Source organism: Colius striatus, chromosome 2, assembly GCF_028858725.1.
Source record: "Colius striatus isolate bColStr4 chromosome 2, bColStr4.1.hap1, whole genome shotgun sequence".
NCBI lineage: Eukaryota > Metazoa > Chordata > Aves > Coliiformes > Coliidae > Colius > Colius striatus.
Window position 1 is genome coordinate 118,408,573 of NC_084760.1, and position 22,466 is coordinate 118,431,038.

Below are 22,466 nucleotides of genomic sequence, written 5' to 3' on the forward strand. Positions count from 1 at the left end.
CTTTACTTTCAATATATGTACTGTTACTTTTGTGTAGGTGGCAGATATAAGTAGTTTATAAAGCATTTAGTGTTTGTAACTGTAGCTTTAAGATTCAGTGTTCTAACTGACCATTTAGAAATGTTTAAAGGTAAAGTTGCAAGTTGTTATTTTAAGTTATAGTATTTTCTGTGTTTCTTTTTACAGCCTACAATGCTTCAGTGGATTGAACTGTTAACAAAACAGTTTAATAACAGTCAGGCAGCTTGTGAAGTAAGTGACTTAGGAACTCAGCAAAGTACAAACCAACTTTCTATATATTGTTTAACTTTCCTGGAGGTTCGTATCCCTGGAATATTTTGGACTATGAACTACTGTATTTTCCATATTTATGCACTGTGAAATGAAATTCATCCTCTCTGAATACTGCAGATTCTGTGCAATGACATGACTTTGATTTTCAGAAGCCTGTGATGAGGCCACAGGCCAGAATCAGTTTGTCTCTATAGAGTAGAGACACACTGTCACAGCCTCTTTATTTACTACTTAAGGGTTTGTTTAATTATGAGGGGTTTAAATGATATTGCACAAGAGAAATGAAAAAAACAGATTAATATTTAAGGACTAGAATGTCAGGGACTCTGCCATTCCATGATTCTATGACTGGAGTTGAATCCAAGGGAAGAAAAGAGAAAAGGCTGTGGTGCAGTGAGGCAGCTTAGAAAGAGACTAAGAATAGCTAATGTTAGACTTTGCTGAAACCAAATTCTTATAGCACCTCACTTGTGAAGCTATAGAAAGACTAAAAACTCCTAGAAAGAGGAGAAAAAAATGAAGGAATGGGGTTTTTTTTGTATAAAATTTTGAAGGATGCTTCCTGAATGGAGTTGGGACAAAGTGGAGAGAGAAAGAGAAAACATAGACAAAGAAGCCACTGTGATTTTGGTGGAAACAGTTTTGAGATACTGAAGGAAAATTTGTGAGAGGTTCTCTGTGGCAGTTTGAATGTCTAAGACCCCAATACATGCTGTATCCTGCATTAGACCTTATTCAGTACAAAGTAATTGAATTCACAGAATCACAGAATGGTGGGGGTTAGAAGGGAGCTTTAGAGACCATCTAATCCAACCCCCCTGTAAAGCAGGTCACACAGGAATATGTCCAGGCAGGTTTTGAAGATCTCCAAGGAAGGAGGCTCCACATCCTCCCTGGGCAGCCTGTGCCAGGGCTCCCTCACCTCAACAGCTACAGCGTTTTTCCTTATGTTTAAATGGAACTTTGTGTTCCAGCCTCTTTCCATTACCCCTTGTCCTGTCACTAGATACAACAGTAAAAGGTGATGCCCCAACCTCCTGACATCCACCATTTAGATATTTGTAAATTCATTGTTCTCTGTTCATTCTGTGTTGTTAAATTGTGATGTCATAGTCAGTATTTGAGCAGTACACTTTTGTTAGTATGATGCAGCCTTAACATGCTTAAAATGGGTGAAGACATTTAATATGGTAACAAGGTTCAGATACAATTAAAATGAAAGGAATAACAACTTGGATTCTTTCATTTAAACTGTCCTTCCTCATGAATAAGACAAAACTCCTAGAGAGAATACTCAGCTGGGTTATTTGCTGAGTCTAACTTGGAACGAATCATTCTGTGTTGTTTTATACATTTTCTGTCTCTGGAGATAGTAAGGCTTTTCCACAGTTTAAAATCCAAAGGGGATCTAATTCAGGAGCTGCATTCCTGTTTAAATCTGTTCCTATTCTACAAGATGCTTCAGCTTACACTTCACTGTAAGCATCGTGTATTGTTCTGTTGACATCACTTCTCAGGATGAGTGTGTCCGTCCAGAGAATTGAATAATGACATGCAGAACCCAGAGATAAGAAGATGCTGCATATAAATTCCTGTTTACTGCTGTTGATCTTTATTTCTTTCACGTCATGCACGGAAGACATTTAGATTTCCCTTGGATTTAGTGCTTGCTTATTCCTTAATAATAGTAACATCAATTTCTCTTCAGACTTTAATATCATGCACAAAGAAGATTGGACTAGAACAAGTTTGGAACAAAACTAACAAAGTATGTATCTTCTGCAGTGGTTTTTGGATCGTATGGCTGATGATGATTGGTGGCCAATGCAGATTCTAATAAAGTGTCCCAATCAGATTGTGAGACAGGTAAGGAAAACATGTTCCTTTTTAAGTCAAGTGAGTACTTGACCCGTGAACAGAAATGGACAATTATTATGACCATGGTTTTGAAAGTTTTTATTACTACTTGTAATTACTTTATTCTCTTCCATTCTTGAATATGATGTAGAGAAAGTAGGGAGCATGATTGTCTGTTGGAGACAAAATCAGTGCTACTGTGGTGTTGTAGTTGTACAGTTAGGATCACAAAATGACACAACAGATACAAATTAAGGTTTCTACAACTCCCACATGATCTCTGCAGATTTCAACACTTCCCATTAAAAATGTTTCTCTTCTGAATTGGTTCAACAATAATGCATCAAGACAAATGTTCAGGAGACAAAACCAATAAATGATGTGCCCTCGGTACTCCGAATGGAAAGCTTCACTCCTGCCTTTGGGTTTTATAGATAGATTTGATTTTATAACATTATGCCACCAAGTTTTTTAGTTCCCTTTTCTGGAAATGCTTAAAACTGGAAAAAGCCCTGTGTTGGTAGTATTTGGATATTCACAGATACAAATGCTGTTAATAGTTTCACTTACAGGTGCACCAACTTTGCATGTCATTTAGGTAAAAGCTTCAGCAATTAAAGTCTCACCTGAACCCCTCAATTGGTTTCACTTTTCTGATTATTAAAAGATTGCTGAAATAATATTTCCATATAGGACCATATGTAGTTTCTCTGTGCAACCCATTAAAGGAACATATTCCATGGGAGAACTCTATGCAAGATACTATATTTTGAGTATCTAAGTGTCAGTTACTATCTCCAATAATATCTCTGCAAGATATTACCACAGTCATACTGATTTTGTCTCATACAAACAAACTTAGGCAAAGCTTTGTTTCTTAAGGAGTGTTTTTGCTCAGAAATATATATTGACATGTATGTAAAAGAATGAACATGTGGAGTTCATTTACTTTTGCGTTTGCAGATGTTCCAGCGTTTGTGTATTCACGTGATACAGAGGCTGAGGCCAGTGCATGCACATCTTTATCTCCAGCCAGGAATGGAAGACTGGTAAAAGAATCACACCTGAAACTTCTATTTTTCACACTCATCACAGCAACCACTTTTGTTTATGAAAATTCAAAATGGTCTGGTAAACCTAAAGCAGAACTGGTGTAAATTATTAGGCTACCCAAAAGCTCTGATTTATTTAAAAGTCTTACTGTGGTTGGAAAAGCCAGTGTCTAAAGATACATGGATTGAAACATTTGTTCTCTTAGACTGGGTTTTCATCCTAGGCTTTTCACCGACAGTAACATGCACATCTTGGAAAATCTGGATTGTAAAGTGGACCCAGGGGCATAGAGGTGCAAATTGTAATCTGTACCTGCAGGAAGAAGGTTGGAGGTGACAGTCCAGTCCTGTGTCATATAGCTAAATCACAGGTTTGGTCCAAAAGCAGGAAAAAAGCCTACTGCCTTCTGTTTTGTTCTGCTAATTATCAAGAAAACTGTCACTTTGTCTCCAATTATGAAATATTTATTCTATTTGATACATAATGAGAAGAAGAAGAAAGTGCTTTCTCTTTCATCTCTTGGGCTTAGCTTGTGATCTCAGTAATAACTTTTCTCCAGAGCAAAAATGGCAGAGTTTGTAATAACTAAACTGCCAAAACAAAATAGAAGACACAAAGACAGTTTTCAGGGCAAAAAGTGGAATTTTGTTTTCTCTGGAAGCCTGACTTCAAAAGGCCTTTGTCACTTGTTTTATTCAGTGGTAAGATCCAACTTTCAGTAGCGAGTGAGGTTGAAAGTGCATGTCTCCTGCCTTGTCAGGATCCTGTATGTGCATTTAGGAGAGTGCTTTTCCTTCACTTCACAGTACACTTAGCTGTATCAGCATTCTTGCTTGAAACTCAGGAAATTTGACATGCAAAGCAAGATGGTTTTAAGTAGCAGATCTCCTAAAACTGTTTTGTTAAGAATCCTTTTCCTGCCTAAAATCTTGATTTAGAATTCTAGTTCTATCAACCTTCCAACATGTCGAGTGAGGGATGCTGCCTTCCTTTAAGCCACATTGATATCTGGTTGGCATCAGAGACTGGGGGTGATAGGGCAAAACAGAAAACTGGTTTGGGTTTGGTTTTTGTTAACTGGTTTAAGATGATTTGACGCCTCATGTGTTGTGTGAAATATCTAAACTGGGTGTTGTTTTCAGTTCGGATGACATGGATGGCCCAGTGGAAGACATTGGCAGTCGCTCTTGCGTGACACGCTTTGTGAAGACACTCCTGTCAATTATGGAGCACGGGGTGAAACCTCACAGCAAACACCTCACCGAATACTTTGCCTTTCTGTATGAGTTTGCCAAAATGGGAGAAGAGGAAGTAAGTATAGCCTTGTAGTTTGGGGAATTGGGTGTTTATATGCAGGTATGTATTTGTAAGTGATTCAATGTCTACATATTTCAGAGCCAGTTCTTGCTTTCACTGCAAGCCATATCTACAATGGTCCACTTCTACATGGGAACTAAAGGACCTGAGAACGTAAGTTTGAATGTCTTGTATGGGAGAAAACAGTCTTTCATGTTTTCCACGGGTGATAATTAGTGCTTTGTCTCTTGAGCCTTTTTTCAGCTGTTAAATTCAAATTACTTCACACATTCAGTGTTTTTCAAGGTTTAAGTGAATACAACATTTTGGAAAGATGCTGAATTGGCTGTTTGCAACAGATACAAAGGATAAGCAATTAAAGTTGCACTTGGGCTACTAATGGTAACAATTGCTTACTCCTCTTGTACAGCATAAGCCTTCAAATTTCCTTGCTCTTATATTAAACAGACCACCATATCAGGCTGTCTCATGACTTCAACCAGCCTAACTTTTGCATTTGTAAATACAATTCAGCTTATGCAAAGTGAATACTTCAACATGAAAACCAAGTGATTAGAGACCTACCTAGTTTGATTCCTGCAAGTTTGTTAAGTTTTGAATAAAAGAGGGAAGATGTGCAAATCCATCTACAGGCTTTTTGAAAGAAAGGCTCAAAATGTCCACACTGAAGTTAACTTTTTTTTCAGCCACAAGTTGAAGTACTTTCTGAGGAAGAAGGAGAGGAAGAGGAGGAAGAGGAAGATATACTTTCTTTAGCAGAAGAAAAATACAGGCCTGCTGCACTTGAGAAGATGATTGCCCTGATTGCTCTTCTGGTTGAACAGTCTCGCTCAGAAAGGCAAGAGCTTCTGAAAACCAAAGTAAACTCTAAGCTAAGCTACTTCAGAAAGGAATTAAGAGATTTGAGGGGGGGAGGTTGGGCTTTTTAAACAAATGACCTTGCATATGGGCCCATTGTATTTGTAAACATCTAAAAGAGAAATATTTTGCCATTGTTGACCAAATAAGGGACTCGGATGAAATCCTTGAATGCATTCAACTGCCCACATTTGGGTTTCTTTTCTATATTTGTTCTACAAATTTCTTAGGTTTTGATCAGTTTTGCGTCAATATTTTGATTTTCTCTTGTATACTGTGATCTTGAAGAATGTAAAGTAACATTGAGTCCTGTATTTCTTCTTAATAACATCTGAAGTAAAATGATAAAGGCTTTTTTTGTATTTTAGGCATTTAACTTTGTCACAAAACGACATGGCAGCACTAACAGGAGGAAAGGTAACTTATTCAAATATGACTGTATAAGCCTAAACAAAAGCATATATGTGTGCATACCTATGTAACTATGGACAGTGTACTTATACCTTCTTCTTTGTTGCAGGGTTTTCCTTTTTTGTTTCAACATATCCGTGATGGTATCAACATCAGGCAAACTTGCAATCTCATTTTCAGTTTGTGTCGGTACAATAATCGCCTTGCAGAGCATGTAAGTATCAGACACTAGAGCTGTTTGTTGAAAATCTTCCCTAGTAAGTGTAATGGGGTGATTTTTTTAGTTGTGTGAACTGAATAAGCACAAGTCTAAGTGAGTTTTGTTTGTTTTGTTTTTAAGATTGTGTCCATGCTTTTCACATCCATAGCGAAGTTGACTCCTGAGGTATGTAAACACACAACCTGTATATTCAATCATTTGTATTCATGTTCTTCCTGTTTGAAATTACTGAAATAATCTTTTGCTAATCAAAAACCTTGCATGGAAGGTGATCCACGAAAGTTTTGGTGACATCCAATGAAGTCTAGCTGCACTGTGGTATATGAGGTTTGCTAAAGCAGAAATCTGGTGTGAGGTTTAAGATGAACCTTTTATTCCAAGCCAAGGAACGTATTTCTAGATTCTCCACCTATATGAATTGAAAAAGAAGCAATTGGTAACAATAAAACCTGTGTTCTAGCATAAGTGGAGACATGCAATTATCATAGAATCATAGAATGGTAGGGGTTGGAAGGGACCTTTAGAGATCATCCAGTCCAACCCCCCTGCAGAAGCAGGGTCACCTAGATCAGGTCACAGAGGAACATGTCCAGGCAGGTCTTGAAGACCTCCAAGGAAGGAGACTCCACAACCCCCCTGGGCAGCCTGTTATTATCTGCTTAGTCAGGTTTTGGGGCATTATTTCACAGTTCTGTGCATGCAAACACGTTTCTCAGTCAGAATAAATTTCTGCCCTGGTAATAACAAAAGTACTCAGAGCTCCAGATGGATTCCACGTGAAAATTGTATAATGAATGGAGAAGTGTATGTTCACACAGGGACATTCTGGTATACTGCTGTCAGAAAGGAAAATAATCAGGAAAAAGGGGGCATGTCTAGCAGAGGAGACATGGTTGTGGTTGGGAAAGAAGCACATTCTAAATCATTCTCAGGACAGCTTTGCTTTGTGTGATAGAATGGGCACTATCAGGTGACAGTCAACTTCCCTCCTGTCACGCTAACATTTGCTACATTATTATGCTTTTCTTGCTTTGCACATACATCAGAGGCACTTTTGGTGAGGTGCAAAATATGTAATAATAGCAAGTAACCACTTCATTGAAGCACCATTAAAATCTGGGTGAGGCTTAGAAACATCTAAAGATTTAAATTCATTTTAGATCCAACGCTGTTAGTGTAGAAATGTGGCTGGTTTCAGAAGACAGCAGTGTGCCAAGAATAATTACCAGTGTAAATCCTCCACATGGGATGCTTCTGGATAAACTTTTCAGGATCCATGTTACATGTTATGCAAATACATAAAAATAAAAGCTTCTCTGAGATGGTGAAATCTTCTCTATGTGTAAAACAAGACAAAATGGTGAATCATTCCAGACTGCACAGCTCGATTTTCTCCCTCTTTGTTCACAGCAATGTCTGTCAGACAATGTGTGCTGTTATTTCCTTCTAACTATATATCTCTGCTAGACTGATCCCATCTAGTGTGACCATGTTGCCCTGCACTAGCACTAACTTAATTCTGCTAATGTGTGGATAGAGTAGGATTAAGATACACAGATATATATGTGTCCATGTGTGAATTATTTACACATTAAATAAGGGATTAAAGGTAATATCAATGTTCATGTCACAAGTTAGTGGAAATATCCTTCTATGGAAATGGTTGGGGGGTGAAAATCTCCAAAAAAGGGGTGGATGAAATGAAATAGATCAAAATGGATCCTTTTTTTATGCATTACAGGCAGCCAATCCTTTTTTCAAGTTGCTGACCATGCTCATGGAATTTGCTGGTGGACCTCCAGGAATGCCACCCTTTGCCTCTTACATTCTGCAGAGGATATGGGAGGTACAACATGTAAAAGAAAAACCAGAAGCTTAATTGTCTTTCTCTTGTCATTCTGTTATGTCTATGAAAGGGTTTTACATTTCATTGGCATCCTTGCTGCATGAGTTTTTTAATGACCATTTCTTTTCCAAATTAACAGCAATGGCTAATAAACATTCTGAGGTTCTGCTTTAACTTTTAATGTTATTTTAATAGCTTTCTGGTTAACTGGTATTTCAGTTGAACTTTTAAATTCTAGTTTAATGAGCAATTAACTATTTCATGATAAGGGTCTAGAAAGCTTCTCCTAGGCAAAACCCACTTATTTTCCCCAGTTTTCCTTTTGCAAGGACTGTAAAATGTTTCTAAGCCCATCATTTGTTAGGGTGGGTTTTGTTCCACTGTGTACTGGTTGTTTCAGTTTTCATTTGACTTTTTCTTCTCTGTAAAATACTCATCAATATTTTTAACCCATAAAATAGTGCTAAATTGAACCTAGTGGATAATTGTCTGGTGCAGGACAATTTTTGCTGGCATGACTAAAGTGAGAGAAAGATTTTTTAACAGGGATAAATTCCTTGATCTGAGGAGTAGATTAGGAGTTCAGCTTTGACTTCAAGTAGCTGCTGCTTGAGTTTCCAATACAATTTCTTGCCATTAGGACTAAGCACAGTGTGTCCAGCCTGAAGACTGCTGAGGACAAGCTGTTGAACATTCACTCCCTTTAATACTATTTAAAAAGTGGGATTGGGATTTGTGAAAGATTGTTACTGTGCAGAATTGAGAACTCTGGTAAAACACAAACCTGCCTTACCTGCTGAGGCTCAGTGGGTTAGAATATGGATTGCTGTTCAGAAGTATTTCCCACTGCTTAGGAGCAGTTATAGGTGTCTGATCTGCAAATGAGTTAGGTGCAGCTGCTGTACGTTGGGTAAAGAGGGTTCAGTGGATCTCAGGGTCAGGAATTGCATCTAGCTGCTTTCTGTGTATGGACAAGCAATAGGGTATTCATTCTTCTCAACAAGAAGGAAACTTTTCCAAGAGAGATTTTGTAATTAAGTTGTGGCATGAAGTAAATACCTGGGCTTCATTCTTCAGTCAGCCCCAGAGTTTAGATATGTAATTTGTTAGGCAATCCTCTTTCTTCATTTCCCTTCTTATTCTTCCCACACACACTGAACCTCCAGAGGCAGCAGGTCAGTGACAGGTCGCTGTTGGAAAGCCAAGCTTTTAGCAGTAGAAGTTATTGGTTCAGTCTCTGCTGTTGCCAGTATTATTATCCTTACCTTACTGACCACAGGTCTAGAGATACAAATTGTGTGGGCAGGGACGAGAGGCACAGTAATTAGTGCATAGACAGAGAGATTTAGGCATAGAACCTACTTTTGCAGGCTCTTCAGTTTGCAAAAGTCATTACAAAGCGATTGAGCTTGTGGAGACAGTGAGCAATGATAGTCTTTTTTTTGGAGATACCCTCCAGCTATTACGAAGGAACCTTGACAGATCAATTTGTCATTTCTAAAAAAGGAGAGGAGATTGTTCTCAATGTGTTTATTTTTAAACTGAGATTAAAACTTTATAAGCAGAGTTTTGATCGTGTCAGCTGCTCGCGTTCTTCAGTGGATTAGAGAGTAGTTGGGAACAGCTTGAGCAATCCAGTTACTGCCTCTGCTTTCTGAAACACATAGAATTCCTTTTTCCTTGTCTGGGCACCTGGGCCTCAAGGTAAAAAGCAAACAATTTTTAACAATTAGGAAAGGAACAAACTTAATGTATTAGCCTAATAATATGTCAACAAAGTGGCAACTCCCTAGAACCAGAAAAGCACAGGAAGCTACGTTTTCTCCTTATTCCCTGTAAGGCTTTGATGACTTGGACTCTGCAGGCTTTGCACTGCCTTTGAAAAGCTCTAGGTCACTTCATTCCTTAAACCTGCATATTCATCAAAACTATGATAGTGACCCTCAGCTTGAATCCATATGAACATGTTTGCACACCGTTTGTGTTCTTTTGATATACAAATGCTGATTCAGTGTTAAGGATTTTGTGTTGGCTGTTTTAAAAGAAAAGCCTTGTTTATAAGACAAGATCATTCAGTGTTTTAAGTGCTTGACATTTTAAGCATCTACAAATATACAGAAAGGATATGCAGAGTTGTTTCCTGGCCTTAGACTGAACTTTCAAAAGCTCAGAACAAGATTCAGAAGTGAAAACCAGGGAAGTGTAGGCAGGTTTGTCTTAGTCTGCCAGAGCACCTCGCCCTTGTAGGTGCTTTCTGAACCCCAAGTGATTCTGAAAAAATAATTACAAGGTCTTAGTAGTTATTTTTTGGATTTTTAATGCAGTCAGTACCTAGTGTCAAGGTTAATATATTCTTTTTGATTTGTCCACTCTTCTTTCAGGTCATTGAGTACAACCCATCTCAGTGCCTGGATTGGCTGGCTGTGCAAACACCCCGAAATAAACTAGCTCACAGCTGGGTGCTGCAAAACATGGAGAACTGGGTTGAACGTTTTCTTCTGGCACACAACTACCCTAGAGTGAGAACTTGTAAGTGAACTTAAAGAAAACAATTCTTCTGTTGTAGCATGTTAGTACACATCGAGTATTCCCGTCCCCAATGAAATACATGCTCTTGTGCTTGCCTCCTCTTCCAGTTATTTTAGAATTGCTGTACTTTAACATGAGTACAAGTGGTGCCTCATCAAGACATGCTGCCTGGTTTTGATGAAAAAGTCTGGTTTGATTTTGTAAATTGAATGATGCATTAGTAGGTGCCTTATTTTATGTGGTAAACCTACAAGATCCAAGAAAATCCAAAGAAGAAAGAGAACTAATCCAAGAGGTTCTGTGTAGCATCCATCACATTGTTGTACTTTAGGGAGGAGTAGGATGTCTTCTTTCACTCTTTGCAGAGTAATGTTCAGTTGAGCTCTTTGAACTAGAGGATCAAGGAGAAACAGGCTGTGCCTCTCCCAGACTCCAGCATGTCCTGGCTCTCCACTTTGTTCTGACAGGAATCACTGATTGTCAGATCACATTTTCAGCCTTTCTGTGTCTAAATTGTGTTATGAAGGAGATTCCACAGTAACAGGCCACACTGAACTTCAGTACATTTTCTGTGGTTGAGGGAGATGTGGAAGCTGGAGGCACAGCTTTGCCACAGGCTCCAGTTATAAACATCTCTGAAGAGGCAATGACATCTTGACCAAGCTGTAGTCAGTTTATTCACAGAAAACATCTGGTTTTGTTCTTCTGTGATGTCCTGTGTTGTGTTAGAGCAGCGAGAACCAGGCAGCAGGCAGGAATGTAAGACTGCAGAGGCCTGGGAGCAAATCACACCAGCATTTCTAATGTGATTTTGTTTTCATCTCCAGTGTGAATAGTCATGCTAGGTTCTGTAAGGTGCCTTGAATGTAATTTAACTTCAGTTTAAATGGCTGTTAAGCATGTGTGTCACTTTCAAAGGTGTAACAAGTCTGTTTTCATTTGAAGCTGCAGCCTATCTCTTGGTGTCGCTTATTCCGAGCAATTCCTTCCGTCAGATGTTCCGATCGACCCGCTCTTTACACATCCCCACACGTGACTTGCCTCTCAGCCCAGACACCACCGTAGTTCTTCATCAAGTCTACAACGTGCTCCTTGGCCTTCTTTCAAGAGCTAAGCTATACGTTGATGCTGCTGTCCACGGCACTACCAAACTTGTGCCCTACTTCAGTTTCATGACGTACTGCTTGATCTCAAAAACCGAGAAACTCATGTTTTCCACTTACTTCATGGACTTGTGGAACCTTTTCCAGCCTAAACTTTCCGAGCCGGCGATAGCCACCAACCACAACAAACAGGCTTTGCTCTCTTTCTGGTACAACGTGTGTGTGGACTGCCCGGAGAACGTGCGCCTTATTGTACAGAACCCCGTGGTGACCAAGAACATTGCCTTCAATTACATCCTCGCAGACCACGACGATCAGGATGTGGTGCTCTTTAACCGCGGGATGCTGCCCGCCTACTACGGCATCCTGCGCCTCTGCTGCGAGCAGTCCCCTGTCTTCACCAGGCAGTTGGCTTCTCACCAGAATATCCAGTGGGCCTTTAAGAATCTCACGCCACACGCCAGTCAGTACCCAGGAGTAAGTAAACTGATACCAAAAAATACCATTTGTTAGTGTTTCCCCTCTTGCTGAGTGTCAATCCTGATGAAAGAGATGCAAAGACTTTTTTAACGTATCCAGTGATGAAAGCATTATGTTTTGACTTCTTGGTATAAGTAATAATGTGTTTAGAGCTGAATACTTGTGTGATGAGCTTGTTTTGGATTTTCATAGAGTCATAGAATGGTAGGGATGGGAAGGGACCTTGAGAGATCATCTAGTCCAACTCCCCTGCAGAAGCAGGTTCACCTAGATCAGGTCTCACAGGAACATGTCCAGGCAGCTCCAAGACCTCCAAGGAAGGAGCCTCCACACCCTCCCTGGGCAGCCTGTGCCAGGGCTCCCTCACCCTCATAGTAAACCAGTTTTTTCTTATGTTTAAATGGAACTTTTTATGTTCATCCCATTACCCCTTGTCCTGTTGCTAGATACCATAGAAAAAAGGGATGCTTCAACCTCCTAACACTCACCATTCATATACTTATAAATACTAATGAGCTTCCCCCTCAGTCTTCTCTTCTCTAGACTTTTCTTCTTTGCTGTGTAGCAGTTGGAGAGCAAATGTTTTGTTCTGGAAGTAGATTCAGGTGTTCCCACTGTTATTCAATATTCTGTACACCAGTGCAGCTATAAGAAACAAGAAATAGCCTTTATTGGTGGTCTCAGGAAAGGGTGTTGCATTCTAACACACTACATTGGAGGAATTCCCAGTGAGTTTCTTCTTTGCTTTCAGTTTGTGGAGTAGGGCCAAGATTTAGCCTGTTGTAGTATAATGGAGGACGACCTGATGTTCACCTTGGGAACACTTGTGTACCTGTTGCAAAACATGGGTACACTGGGAGCTGTGCCGTCTCTACGTGATAAACAACATGACAGTAGAGAGTAGATAGCAGTTAAAACAATCCATGTGTAAGGGTGAAAAAACAGGCCTAGAAAGTTGTTAAGAGGCAAAGTATATGTTTCTATGTGATTACTTGGTGAATATTGCTTTGGAGTCCTTTGTAGATATGAAAGGACAAAAAGAATACAAAGATTTTCTTCACTGTGTAGAGGAGGATGTGTCAAAGCTTATGTTGAACTTCTGTCTACTTCAGCTCACTGTGTGTGTGTGTCAATGAACTGTGCTGTTAGGAAGCATCAAAATACCTATTTAAGGTTCAGAAGTGTTATCTCTAATACCCATGTCCTAATCCACACAGTAAATAGTAAAGGCTAAAAGCAAACTACGTGTGAGAGAGATAAGAAATACCCACAATGTCTGTGCCAGAATTTTACTTCTTAAAAACTGTTTAGTTTTAATTATTTAAGGTTAAAATGTCTGGTCACATAACTGTGCTGTAATGCTGACAAGCATATTCCCATCTCAATCTGCTTACACGTGTTTGTTCTACCTGTTACTTCAAGTAATGCACAGTAATACAAGTAAGATCTAAAGCATAACACACTGAGAGATGACTCTAACCTGATATATTTTTGCGTGTTTTAGGCAGTGGAAGAGCTGTTTAACCTCATGCAACTGTTTGTAGCTCAGAGACCAGACATGAGAGAAGAAGAGATAGAAGATATAAAGCAATTTAAGAAAACAACCATTAGCTGTTACCTGCGCTGCTTGGACGGACGGTCTTGTTGGACCACTTTAATAAGGTACGTTAGGAGTGGAGCTGTAGTGCAGTCATTACCCTGTGTAAATAAGAATGTGTTGCCAAATGTGAAGTACAGTAAAAATTAGGGTTCTTAGTTTGATATTCTTTGTGAAAAAGTTTTGGGGATGCTTTTATTTAGGAGTAAGCAAACAGAAAGTTACAGCTTCTTTCCCCCTCCCCCCAGTGCATTGTTTTTTGCTATAATCTACTTGAGAATGTTTCATCAGGTTAAAACTCAGAAGCTAAGCAAAGATATTTTACAAAAAACAGGTGCAAATCAAGGTGTTTATCGTTAGGGTTCAAAAAGAAACACTCTGCCAAAATTGCATCAGTAGAGCCCTCGGGAAAAAACCCCTTCAAACGAATCAGTTAATGGCCCAGTTCAGCATTTAGGCTGAAATTCCATTCCCAGCCTCCCGTCATTACTCTCGATGGGCAAGGCAGTGACTCCAGCTGCTGCTGCCATTTGTTGTTCTGGGGCAAAAGTGGTTTTTAGGAATTGTGCCTGTGGGACAGTTTTATTGTATCATCTCTTCAGACAGGTTTTCTAGTCGTAGTAATACATCTGAAACTGTTGCTTGGGTGCTTTCATTATAACTGTAAATTGCCTGCGTTTGTAGGTCAGCTGTTGGGGTCTGAAATGGAACTGCTGATGCATGGAAACACTCTTGTGAAGCAGAGTTGGGCTGTGCTACCTGAAGGGTGCAGCCACATTTCCCAAATGCTCTGCAAAAGTTCTTGAGGGGAACCATTCATCAGCATAATCCTTTCTTCTCTGTTCTGCTTGAGGCATAAAATATCCTGATAGAATAAATGTTACGTATTTAAAAGTCCAAACTTGTGCTCAAGTGAACCCATTGGAATGTACCAATTGACCAGCATCAAATTCTCTCTTTTGGAGTACTTCATTTGCCTCAGTTTTTAGCATTTTTGCAGACACTGTTTGGGAATTTTTCTGTAAAGGTGCTTGATAAATGACTTTTTTGACATCAAGGAAGTTCACCTCAGAGGCATTTTCAAATGAAAATGTGGAGGAGAAAAAAGAACTCTGTTCTTTTGGGGATTCTTTCTTCTGCGATTATTTTCCAAGAATGAGAAAGAACCTACCAAAATGAAGCACTTGCACAACCTGTGAAAAGGTGATCTGTTCTTTTCAGTGCTCTTAATGTTTGGATTTTTTTCCTAGTGCCTTCAGAATATTATTAGAATCTGATGAAGACAGACTTCTTGTTGTGTTTAATAGAGGATTGATTCTGATGACTGAGGTAAATACTTCATGATTTAATTGTGATAAATATCTTGCTTTCTCATCAAGTTATCCCTTCCTTCCCAACAATGTATTTGCTTTAAATAGTTTTAATACAGCATCATATGAAATATGTTGATCAAATATTGGCAAACAAAGCCTTAAACTCATAAAGACCATAGGGAGGACAAAAAAAGATTTACCACACATTTTGTGTATCTCAATACTAATGAAGGAGGTTAAAGGAGTAAACTTGAGACAATAAAGATCTTCATACAGGATAGAGATAGCAGGTTAGTTGATGACAGTGATTCGGTACAATAACCATGAAAGGATGTAGCTTAAAGATGAGCAAGAAATAAAAGGGTTATGTGTTATCTAGTGTATCAAGGATAAATACAGTTGCTCTGAGGTTCAGAATGGAGATGAAATTAGTTCTGCTCCAAAAAGTTGCAACTTTTTTGACTTTGAGCAAAGATCTGTGAAGGATATAAAGGTATTTAATCTGCCCTCAGGCACGTGAATGGACTAGATGATGCTTGGAGGTTGATTCCAGTCCAGTTTTTATGTGGTTTATGCTTGAAAATTCTCTTGGCTTTTTTTAATGTCGCTAGTTTGTATTTTCTGGGTAAAAAAGTGTGGTAGAAAAAGCTGGACTTATAAAACCAGTAGAAAAATGAGAATGAAGGCACTGCACTGCTGTTTGAAAATTGATTCTCAGGAGCTTGTTATAAATGACAGACTATAGATTAATTAACCATAACTGATTACTCCAGACTGGATGTTCTTTGTCTTGAAAGCAACAGAAATTACAAATGTATTAACTTGGCAACATAAAGTTTTGGTGTTTTGTCTTTCTAGTCCTTCAATACGTTGCACATGATGTACCACGAGGCCACAGCTTGCCATGTCACTGGAGACCTGGTAGAACTTCTCTCTATTTTCCTTTCGGTTCTGAAGTCAACACGTCCATATCTTCAAAGAAAAGGTTTGATTATAACTCTTCCAAAGATTATGCCTCTTGTCTGTTAATTAGCTTTCATCACCCAAACCCCAGTATTTTCTCTCACTCATTTTCCCTGTTTCAAAGCTTGCCATTCAGGAGGAGATACCATCATTGACAGTTACTGAACTGTTACTTATTTATTGATACAATATGAAACATTAAATAAATGTAACAGCAGTAGACCAGTGAGATTTAACACATCTCTAGTTTGATTAAAATCATGGTAGGGGAAAAGAGAGTCTCTGAGAAGTACAAGCCTGTGCTTTATTTAATGAGCTCTTGAGAAATGAACTAAACAGATTTGCATGGGTTTTGCACTTGCAGATGTGAAGCAAGCTCTCATTCAGTGGCAGGAACGGATCGAATTTGCCCATAAGCTCTTAACTCTGCTCAATTCCTACAGCCCCCCCGAGCTCAGAAACGCTTGTATCGGTAAGTGCCGGCGGTGTCCCCACAGTCAGCAGCGCCTGTTCCACACAGGTGCCTGCTCACAGACCTACATGCCATTTCTGCAAGGGCAGGTGTTTCCTAGATACTGTGTAGGCTGGGGTTGTTTGTGTGAATATGGTCAGCACAGGGATATTGCCGTTGTTCCTAATCTGAACCTGGTCCCGTCAGGTTATCAGCACTGTTCCTCCTTCCCCAGGCAGGCTGTGTGCACAAAAAGGCAGCTCTTGTTTTGAAAGGCCAGTTTGCTGCTTGGTAAGGGGCACCATTGAGTCACCCCCAAATTCAGGTGTCAGCGAGTCCAGAGTCGAATCCCAAATGTTACTTGTGGGATCTGTTAGTGAGGTGCAGATGGCAACTACCCTTCTGCTCAGAAGGGTGCACGGGGACCAGGCCAGTCTGAGTCACAGCTCCTTGTGTTTGTTTTTACCATCCAGCACTGGAAGGTAGAACAGCAGAAGTGAAGCTTGCAGAGCTTTGCATTTGCTTTAAACTGTCGATGCAGACAGGTGCAACTGTCTCTCTTGCATTAGAAGCCCTATTTCAACAAGCTCTAGGTTTTTCCTAGTTGAGGCTTATTTGAATGGTGTTCAGTGGATACTCTCTGCATTTTTATTGCATGCTGGTGAAGGCCTAAAGCTGTGTCCAGATTACCTTTGTGTGTGTGCTTTGTGTGCGTTTTGCCCTTATTTTGAGAGCCTGTCTCCCTGTCCTCCTGACCGCTGCTGGTTGACATTTTCCAGGCATCAGACCTGCTATGTTTAAGAAGAAGAAAAGAGAGTAATTTTATTGAGCCTCTACTTTCTACAAGCTGGCACCCCCCTCACTGGTGGTTGCTGTACCACTGAGCAGGTTTTCTCCCGGTGGCAGAGGTGAAGGGAACCTTGACTGACTCGGGGGTGTTACCTGACGTGCTGCTCACAGTAGAGCCTTTCGCCACTGTGCACGCTGAGGGCAGCAAAAGTTGTGTGAGAGAGAGTTTGCAAATGCATGAGCCTTAAGTTAAAACTGTTTGCCGTTACAAAATGACAATGTGTAATAGCAAAAACAACTTTTTGTTTGTAGATGTCCTCAAGGAGCTTGTACTTTTAAGTCCTCATGATTTCCTACATACTCTGGTTCCATTTCTACAGCACAATCATTGTACATACCACCACAGTAATATCCCAAGTAGGTATTTCAGTGATTGTATTTTGAAGTTCTCTTACACTGTTTATTACTCTGTCGTGTTCCACGCTGATGTCAAAGATTGACCTTTTTAATATATCCTTATTTTATCCTAACTTATACTACAGTGTCTCTTGGACCTTATTTTCCATGTCGTGAAAATTTGAAATTAATAGGGGGAAAAAGCAATATTCGTCCTCCACGTCCTGAACTCAACATGTGCCTCTTGCCCACCATGGTGGAAGCCAGCAAGGTACGTAGACCTGTGCTCTTACCAATAGCTGTTTCTTGATTGCTTGCCCATTTCTCCAAGAGCATTGCAAGAATCCAGTAGCACGATGCATTTACGTTCTCTTTGGAAACAAAGCATAATTCTTCTTCAAGATGTGTTGTCCTCATATACTCCATTCTAGATGTGCACTCCAGAAGCACCATTTCCCTGCCCTTGGTGATAAACAGCTTCATCCTGCTGACGTGCTAAGGGCTCGATAAAAAACCAACTGGCAGATTTGGATAATGGTCCAATCTGTTTGTGGCATTTATAAAGACAATTCAGGAGCCACCCAGGGACCGTCCAGTCGGGTTTCAAACCACGTTAAGATTTATTCCCAGACAGCTGAGTATATCCCCCAGGACTCCTGCGAGTCCATCCCCCCGGGACTGAGGCACAATCTGCTCATTGTTTGGGTGAAATACCAGTACCTGAAATACCATATAGGGCTTTAAGTCTTTCACTTCCCATTTCCCCTTCTGTGGGCTTCCTGATGGGACGCCAGCTTCTGTGGGGCTACTCGGTAGTCACGTGCCACATCCCATGATGTCAGCTGCAGCGACGGTGGGATTCAGCTCACCTAACTTTGCCTGTCTAAAAGGTCAGCGTCCAGCTCTTCCTATGGGTAACAGCACAAATGGTTACCCACAGAAGGAGAGACATAGTTCCCCTCCTTCCTGTCCTACACACCCACGTCTGGATGAGGTGACTGTCTGTCTGTGTCTCCACTGACCACAGGGAATATCGAACTGCCTAGATTTTAGGTAGCTGAAGTCAGGTGAGGTGAATCCCACCCTGCAAGGAATATGTATGGACAATCATTTGAAGAAGGAAAACTGGTTACTCGCTATACAGTAACTGTGGTTCTTCAAGATGCTTTGTCCACACAGATTCTGTGGTCCCCCTCCTGTGCTAACCCCGACTCCTGTCGTAGGGGATTCTTCTCGGTGAAGGAATTGAGTGGTGGTTGAAGCCGCCATACCCCTTATGCCCTCAGGTACAGTGGTCGCAAGGACACACTGGGTGCAGGCACAGCCCCAGTGGACACTGCTATTCAGAAAGAATCCAAGCTCCTGCACATGGGGCCTATGTGCACGTAGATGGGAATCTGTGTGGGCAACACATTTCGAAGAAGCACGGTTACTGTAGGGTAAGTAACCCTTCTTTTTTAAAGCTTTCAAAATGATGCTGTGTAGATTTGTGCACCATCAAATTTACTGTATCACCAAAGCTGTATTAAACAAGGCCAGAAAGGATCCGGGGGGAGGAGGGGTTGTTCTGTCAGCTATGTAGAGGTAATGAATGTGACCCTAAATGATGCAGATATTTGACCTTAAACAGTCATCACCTTCATATGACACAGCATTTTACACTTGGTAATGAACTCACATACATTAGGAACCAGAAGATTTTTAAGCCTCTAAAACTACACCCACAGTTTCCTTTCCCTGTGGTTTTTGCATGCTTACTTCTCATTCATTTTGTGTACAACTGCATTGGGTGCTTTGAGATTGGGAGCTTTCCTTTTGGCCGTCTGGCTCATAGAAGCTGCCGTCACTTGAACTGTACACAGGCCTAATGTGTAAAAGTATGGGCACACAAAAGCTTTGGCACATATTTATCATCTGGTTTCAGACCTTCCTCAAAATACCACATGGTCTTGAGAAAATGCTGACTTGTACAGATCATAACTGACAAATTATGACTTACCCATCTATATTTATATACACATACACACCATAGAGTATATTTAGGTGTCTGGGTATGATTTAAAATCATTCTGTTCTTGTCACATTCAAGCTGTGTTATTTGCACAGCTTTGCCATCTTCTCTGTTGACTCAGAATCCTACAGTACCAGTTGTTACTGGTGAGGGCATTGCCTTTGCCATCCCTCCTCCCATCTCACTGTTGCCCTCACCGGGGTCTCGGTGAGGAGACACAACCGGCCTGGGTTAGAGCTGGAAATCCCATCAGGTTTTTCTGTAGCACATGACTGAACACTCGAGGGCAAGGAGTGCAGTAAGGTTAAGGTGGATGATTAGGAAGTGTGGTGGCTGTCATGTAGTTTAAATGAAGGTCTCTTAAATCTTCAGGGCAAGGATGATGTTTACGATCGTATGCTGCTAGACTACTTCTTTTCTTACCATCAGTTCATCCATCTGCTCTGTCGAGTTGCAATCAACTGTGAAAAGTTTACTGAAACTTTAGTTAAAATGAGTAAGTATCAAGGTTCAACAGCCTCAGGAGTCTGGGTTTTTTATGTGATAACTGTGAGTGCTTCTCCACTAAGGCTGATACTCAGAATGCTTGTGAAACTTGCTGCATCGGTTGCTCTGGACACGATGCTCTGGACACCCACAAAGCTGTCTGACATGGATCATGTAGTGTAACGTTACCCATGTGACTGTCACAGGCCTGTCCACAAAGGAGCTGAGGCACGGGTTCAAGTTCCTGTGGTTTTGGGAACCATCACAACCTTTAACTAAGTTTATAACCATAGTTTGTACCTAATACTTTATTCAGCTCTGGCTGTAGATCCCATCAGTATTGGGGCTGCTTCCTGTCACGACGTAAACCTGTCTGTTGGGGTGTGAACAAGGAGCTCACGGCGTTACCTGCCCGACTGATCCGGCCATTCACTGGCTCCAGACAGCTCTTCAGGTTTTTTGTACACCACAGAAATAGTGAAGGGATGTGTGTATTTAGTAACTGTACTGTGAAACACTTCACACAGGGTAGATCTTCCAGCTTGTAGGAAATGCTTAGAATACGGTCTTAGAAAATAATGCAGCACCTTGGTACTGGTTTTGTAGGAAGTGAGTATCTCCCATCAAAGTTCTCACATGGTAACTTGTTTTCTCACACAATTGCAGGTGTGCTGGTTGCATATGAAGGTTTGCCACTCCATCTTGCACTATTCCCCAAACTTTGGACTGAGCTCTGTCAGACTCAGGTAAGAGTCAGTGAGCCTGAGAAGTAACGGAATGAAAATAGAGGCAGCAAAATGCAATGAATGTATGTGAAACAGAGGTTAACTTATAAATTTTAACTAGTAGGTATTGTTTTGAATGGAAAATACCTCTGCTTACATTGCCTGTCATCTGGGAAAAACCTGACAAATCAAGTATGACGATCTGGCTACCTGTATTGGCTCCCAGTGAACCCCGGGTCCTGCGGAAAACTGGCAGAGCTACTTCATCCTGCCTCTGTCAATTGACAGCTTTTGATGTGGCCTGGTATGATGAACTAAAAACTGGGAGATCTCTCTGTGTAGCATTGTGTGCCCACTGCATGGAGGAGCCTTTGCACTCACCCTGCAGTTGGTTCATAGATGAAGAGACACAGCCCTTCCCTTCACGTACATCCTGATCCTGAGGATGACAGAATCATAGCAAACCGGCATTCCTGTGGAACACACCTCATCAAAGGAACATAATAACTGACAGTAACTAATGTGTACAGTGGACTGATGCCCAACAGACCTGGAATATTTGTGTCAGTATGAATTGAGAACACCAGTGGGCCTGGTTAGATGTCTCCACCTGAGACACCCCTGGCAGCCAGTGCTCCTGCAGTGTGATGACTTGGCCACCTTCTCTCTTTCTCTCTCCACCAGTCTGCAACATCAAAGAACTGTGTCAAGCTGCTCTGTGAAGATCCAGTTTTTGCAGAATATATAAAATGTATTCTGATGGATGAAAGGACCTTTCTCAACAACAATGTTGTATACACCTTTCTGACTCATTTTCTTCTAAAGGTACGTGTCCTTTTAGTAATAATGGCTGTTTCAAGAAATGCAGTCCTAGTCCTACACATTACTTCAGTCTGGGAGAGTATTTTCACATTTCTGGGGTTTTTGGTGGAATAACAAAAAAACCACATGTTCTTTTCCCAGGTCCAAGGGCAGGTGTTTTCTGAAGCAAACTGTGCCAACTTAATCAATACTCTAATTACAAATCTAATAAATCAGTATCAAAGCCTGGAGTCTGACTTCAGCAACCAGAGAGTTGAAATTTCCAAAGCAAGCTCTACTTTAAATGGGGTGAGTCATTTTGAAGCCATTCAAATATTACCAGCATCATTTAGAGGGCAGCTCATTTTCTCTGGGAGCTCCTCGGGGCCTTGCGCCAGGCTTCCAGGCAGGAGGTATCTGGGGAGGGCTGTTGAACATGTACAGAGCAGCAGTCTGAGCTCTGCAGAATTCCCCAGTCCACCTTGGCATGCACTTGCTTGGATCTCCCAAGCACATGGTGGGAAAGGGCTTGTTGGGAGGGAAAAGATAATGCAACGTGCTGCAGACCTAATGTCGCAACCCAGCAGGAGAGTTGTTCTTAGTGAGCAACGCTGTGTTGTCACCCACTTAGGACACATCAACCTCAGCTGGCAGCGGGAAATGTCCCTAGGGGAAGTATATTTAGTATGCTGTCTTCTGGATGTTCAGGTGTTGAGGCCTCTGCTTACTGCACAGATCTCTCTCGCTGTAGGATTCGAGTCAGAGTTGGCATGAAGCTAATTTTGTTCACGTCTGTGTTTTCAGGACCTCCGAGCACTTGCCTTGCTGCTTTCAGTGCACACTCCCAAACAGCTCCATTCGGCCCTGATTCCCACTTTACAGGAGCTTTTAAGCAAATGCAGAGCTTGCCAACAACAGAGGAACTCACTACAAGAGCAAGAAGCCAAAGAAAGGAAAACTAAAGGT

General features: G+C 40.9%; 1 protein-coding gene across 10 annotated transcripts in view; it reads left to right on the forward strand.

Moving 5' to 3' along the window:
* USP34 (ubiquitin specific peptidase 34) overlaps positions 1-22,466 on the forward strand; it is a 123,046-nt gene that overhangs the window by 99,006 nt on the left and 1,574 nt on the right. For 4 of the 10 annotated variants that reach the window (XM_061989264.1, XM_061989266.1, XM_061989265.1 and 1 more), the window contains 24 exons: positions 187-252; positions 2,080-2,160; positions 3,115-3,200; positions 4,347-4,515; positions 4,600-4,674; positions 5,208-5,359; positions 5,748-5,796; positions 5,900-6,004; positions 6,131-6,175; positions 7,752-7,856; positions 10,238-10,385; positions 11,331-11,965; positions 13,473-13,630; positions 14,816-14,894; positions 15,737-15,863; positions 16,206-16,313; positions 17,394-17,498; positions 17,624-17,748; positions 18,764-18,916; positions 19,861-19,984; positions 20,641-20,720; positions 21,384-21,524; positions 21,663-21,809; positions 22,305-22,464. In XM_061989264.1, coding sequence (XP_061845248.1) covers positions 187-252; positions 2,080-2,160; positions 3,115-3,200; positions 4,347-4,515; positions 4,600-4,674; positions 5,208-5,359; positions 5,748-5,796; positions 5,900-6,004; positions 6,131-6,175; positions 7,752-7,856; positions 10,238-10,385; positions 11,331-11,965; positions 13,473-13,630; positions 14,816-14,894; positions 15,737-15,863; positions 16,206-16,313; positions 17,394-17,498; positions 17,624-17,748; positions 18,764-18,916; positions 19,861-19,984; positions 20,641-20,720; positions 21,384-21,524; positions 21,663-21,809; positions 22,305-22,464 — 3,223 coding nt within the window. The other 6 variants (XM_061989270.1, XM_061989271.1, XM_061989268.1 and 3 more) reach the window with 5 other exon arrangements.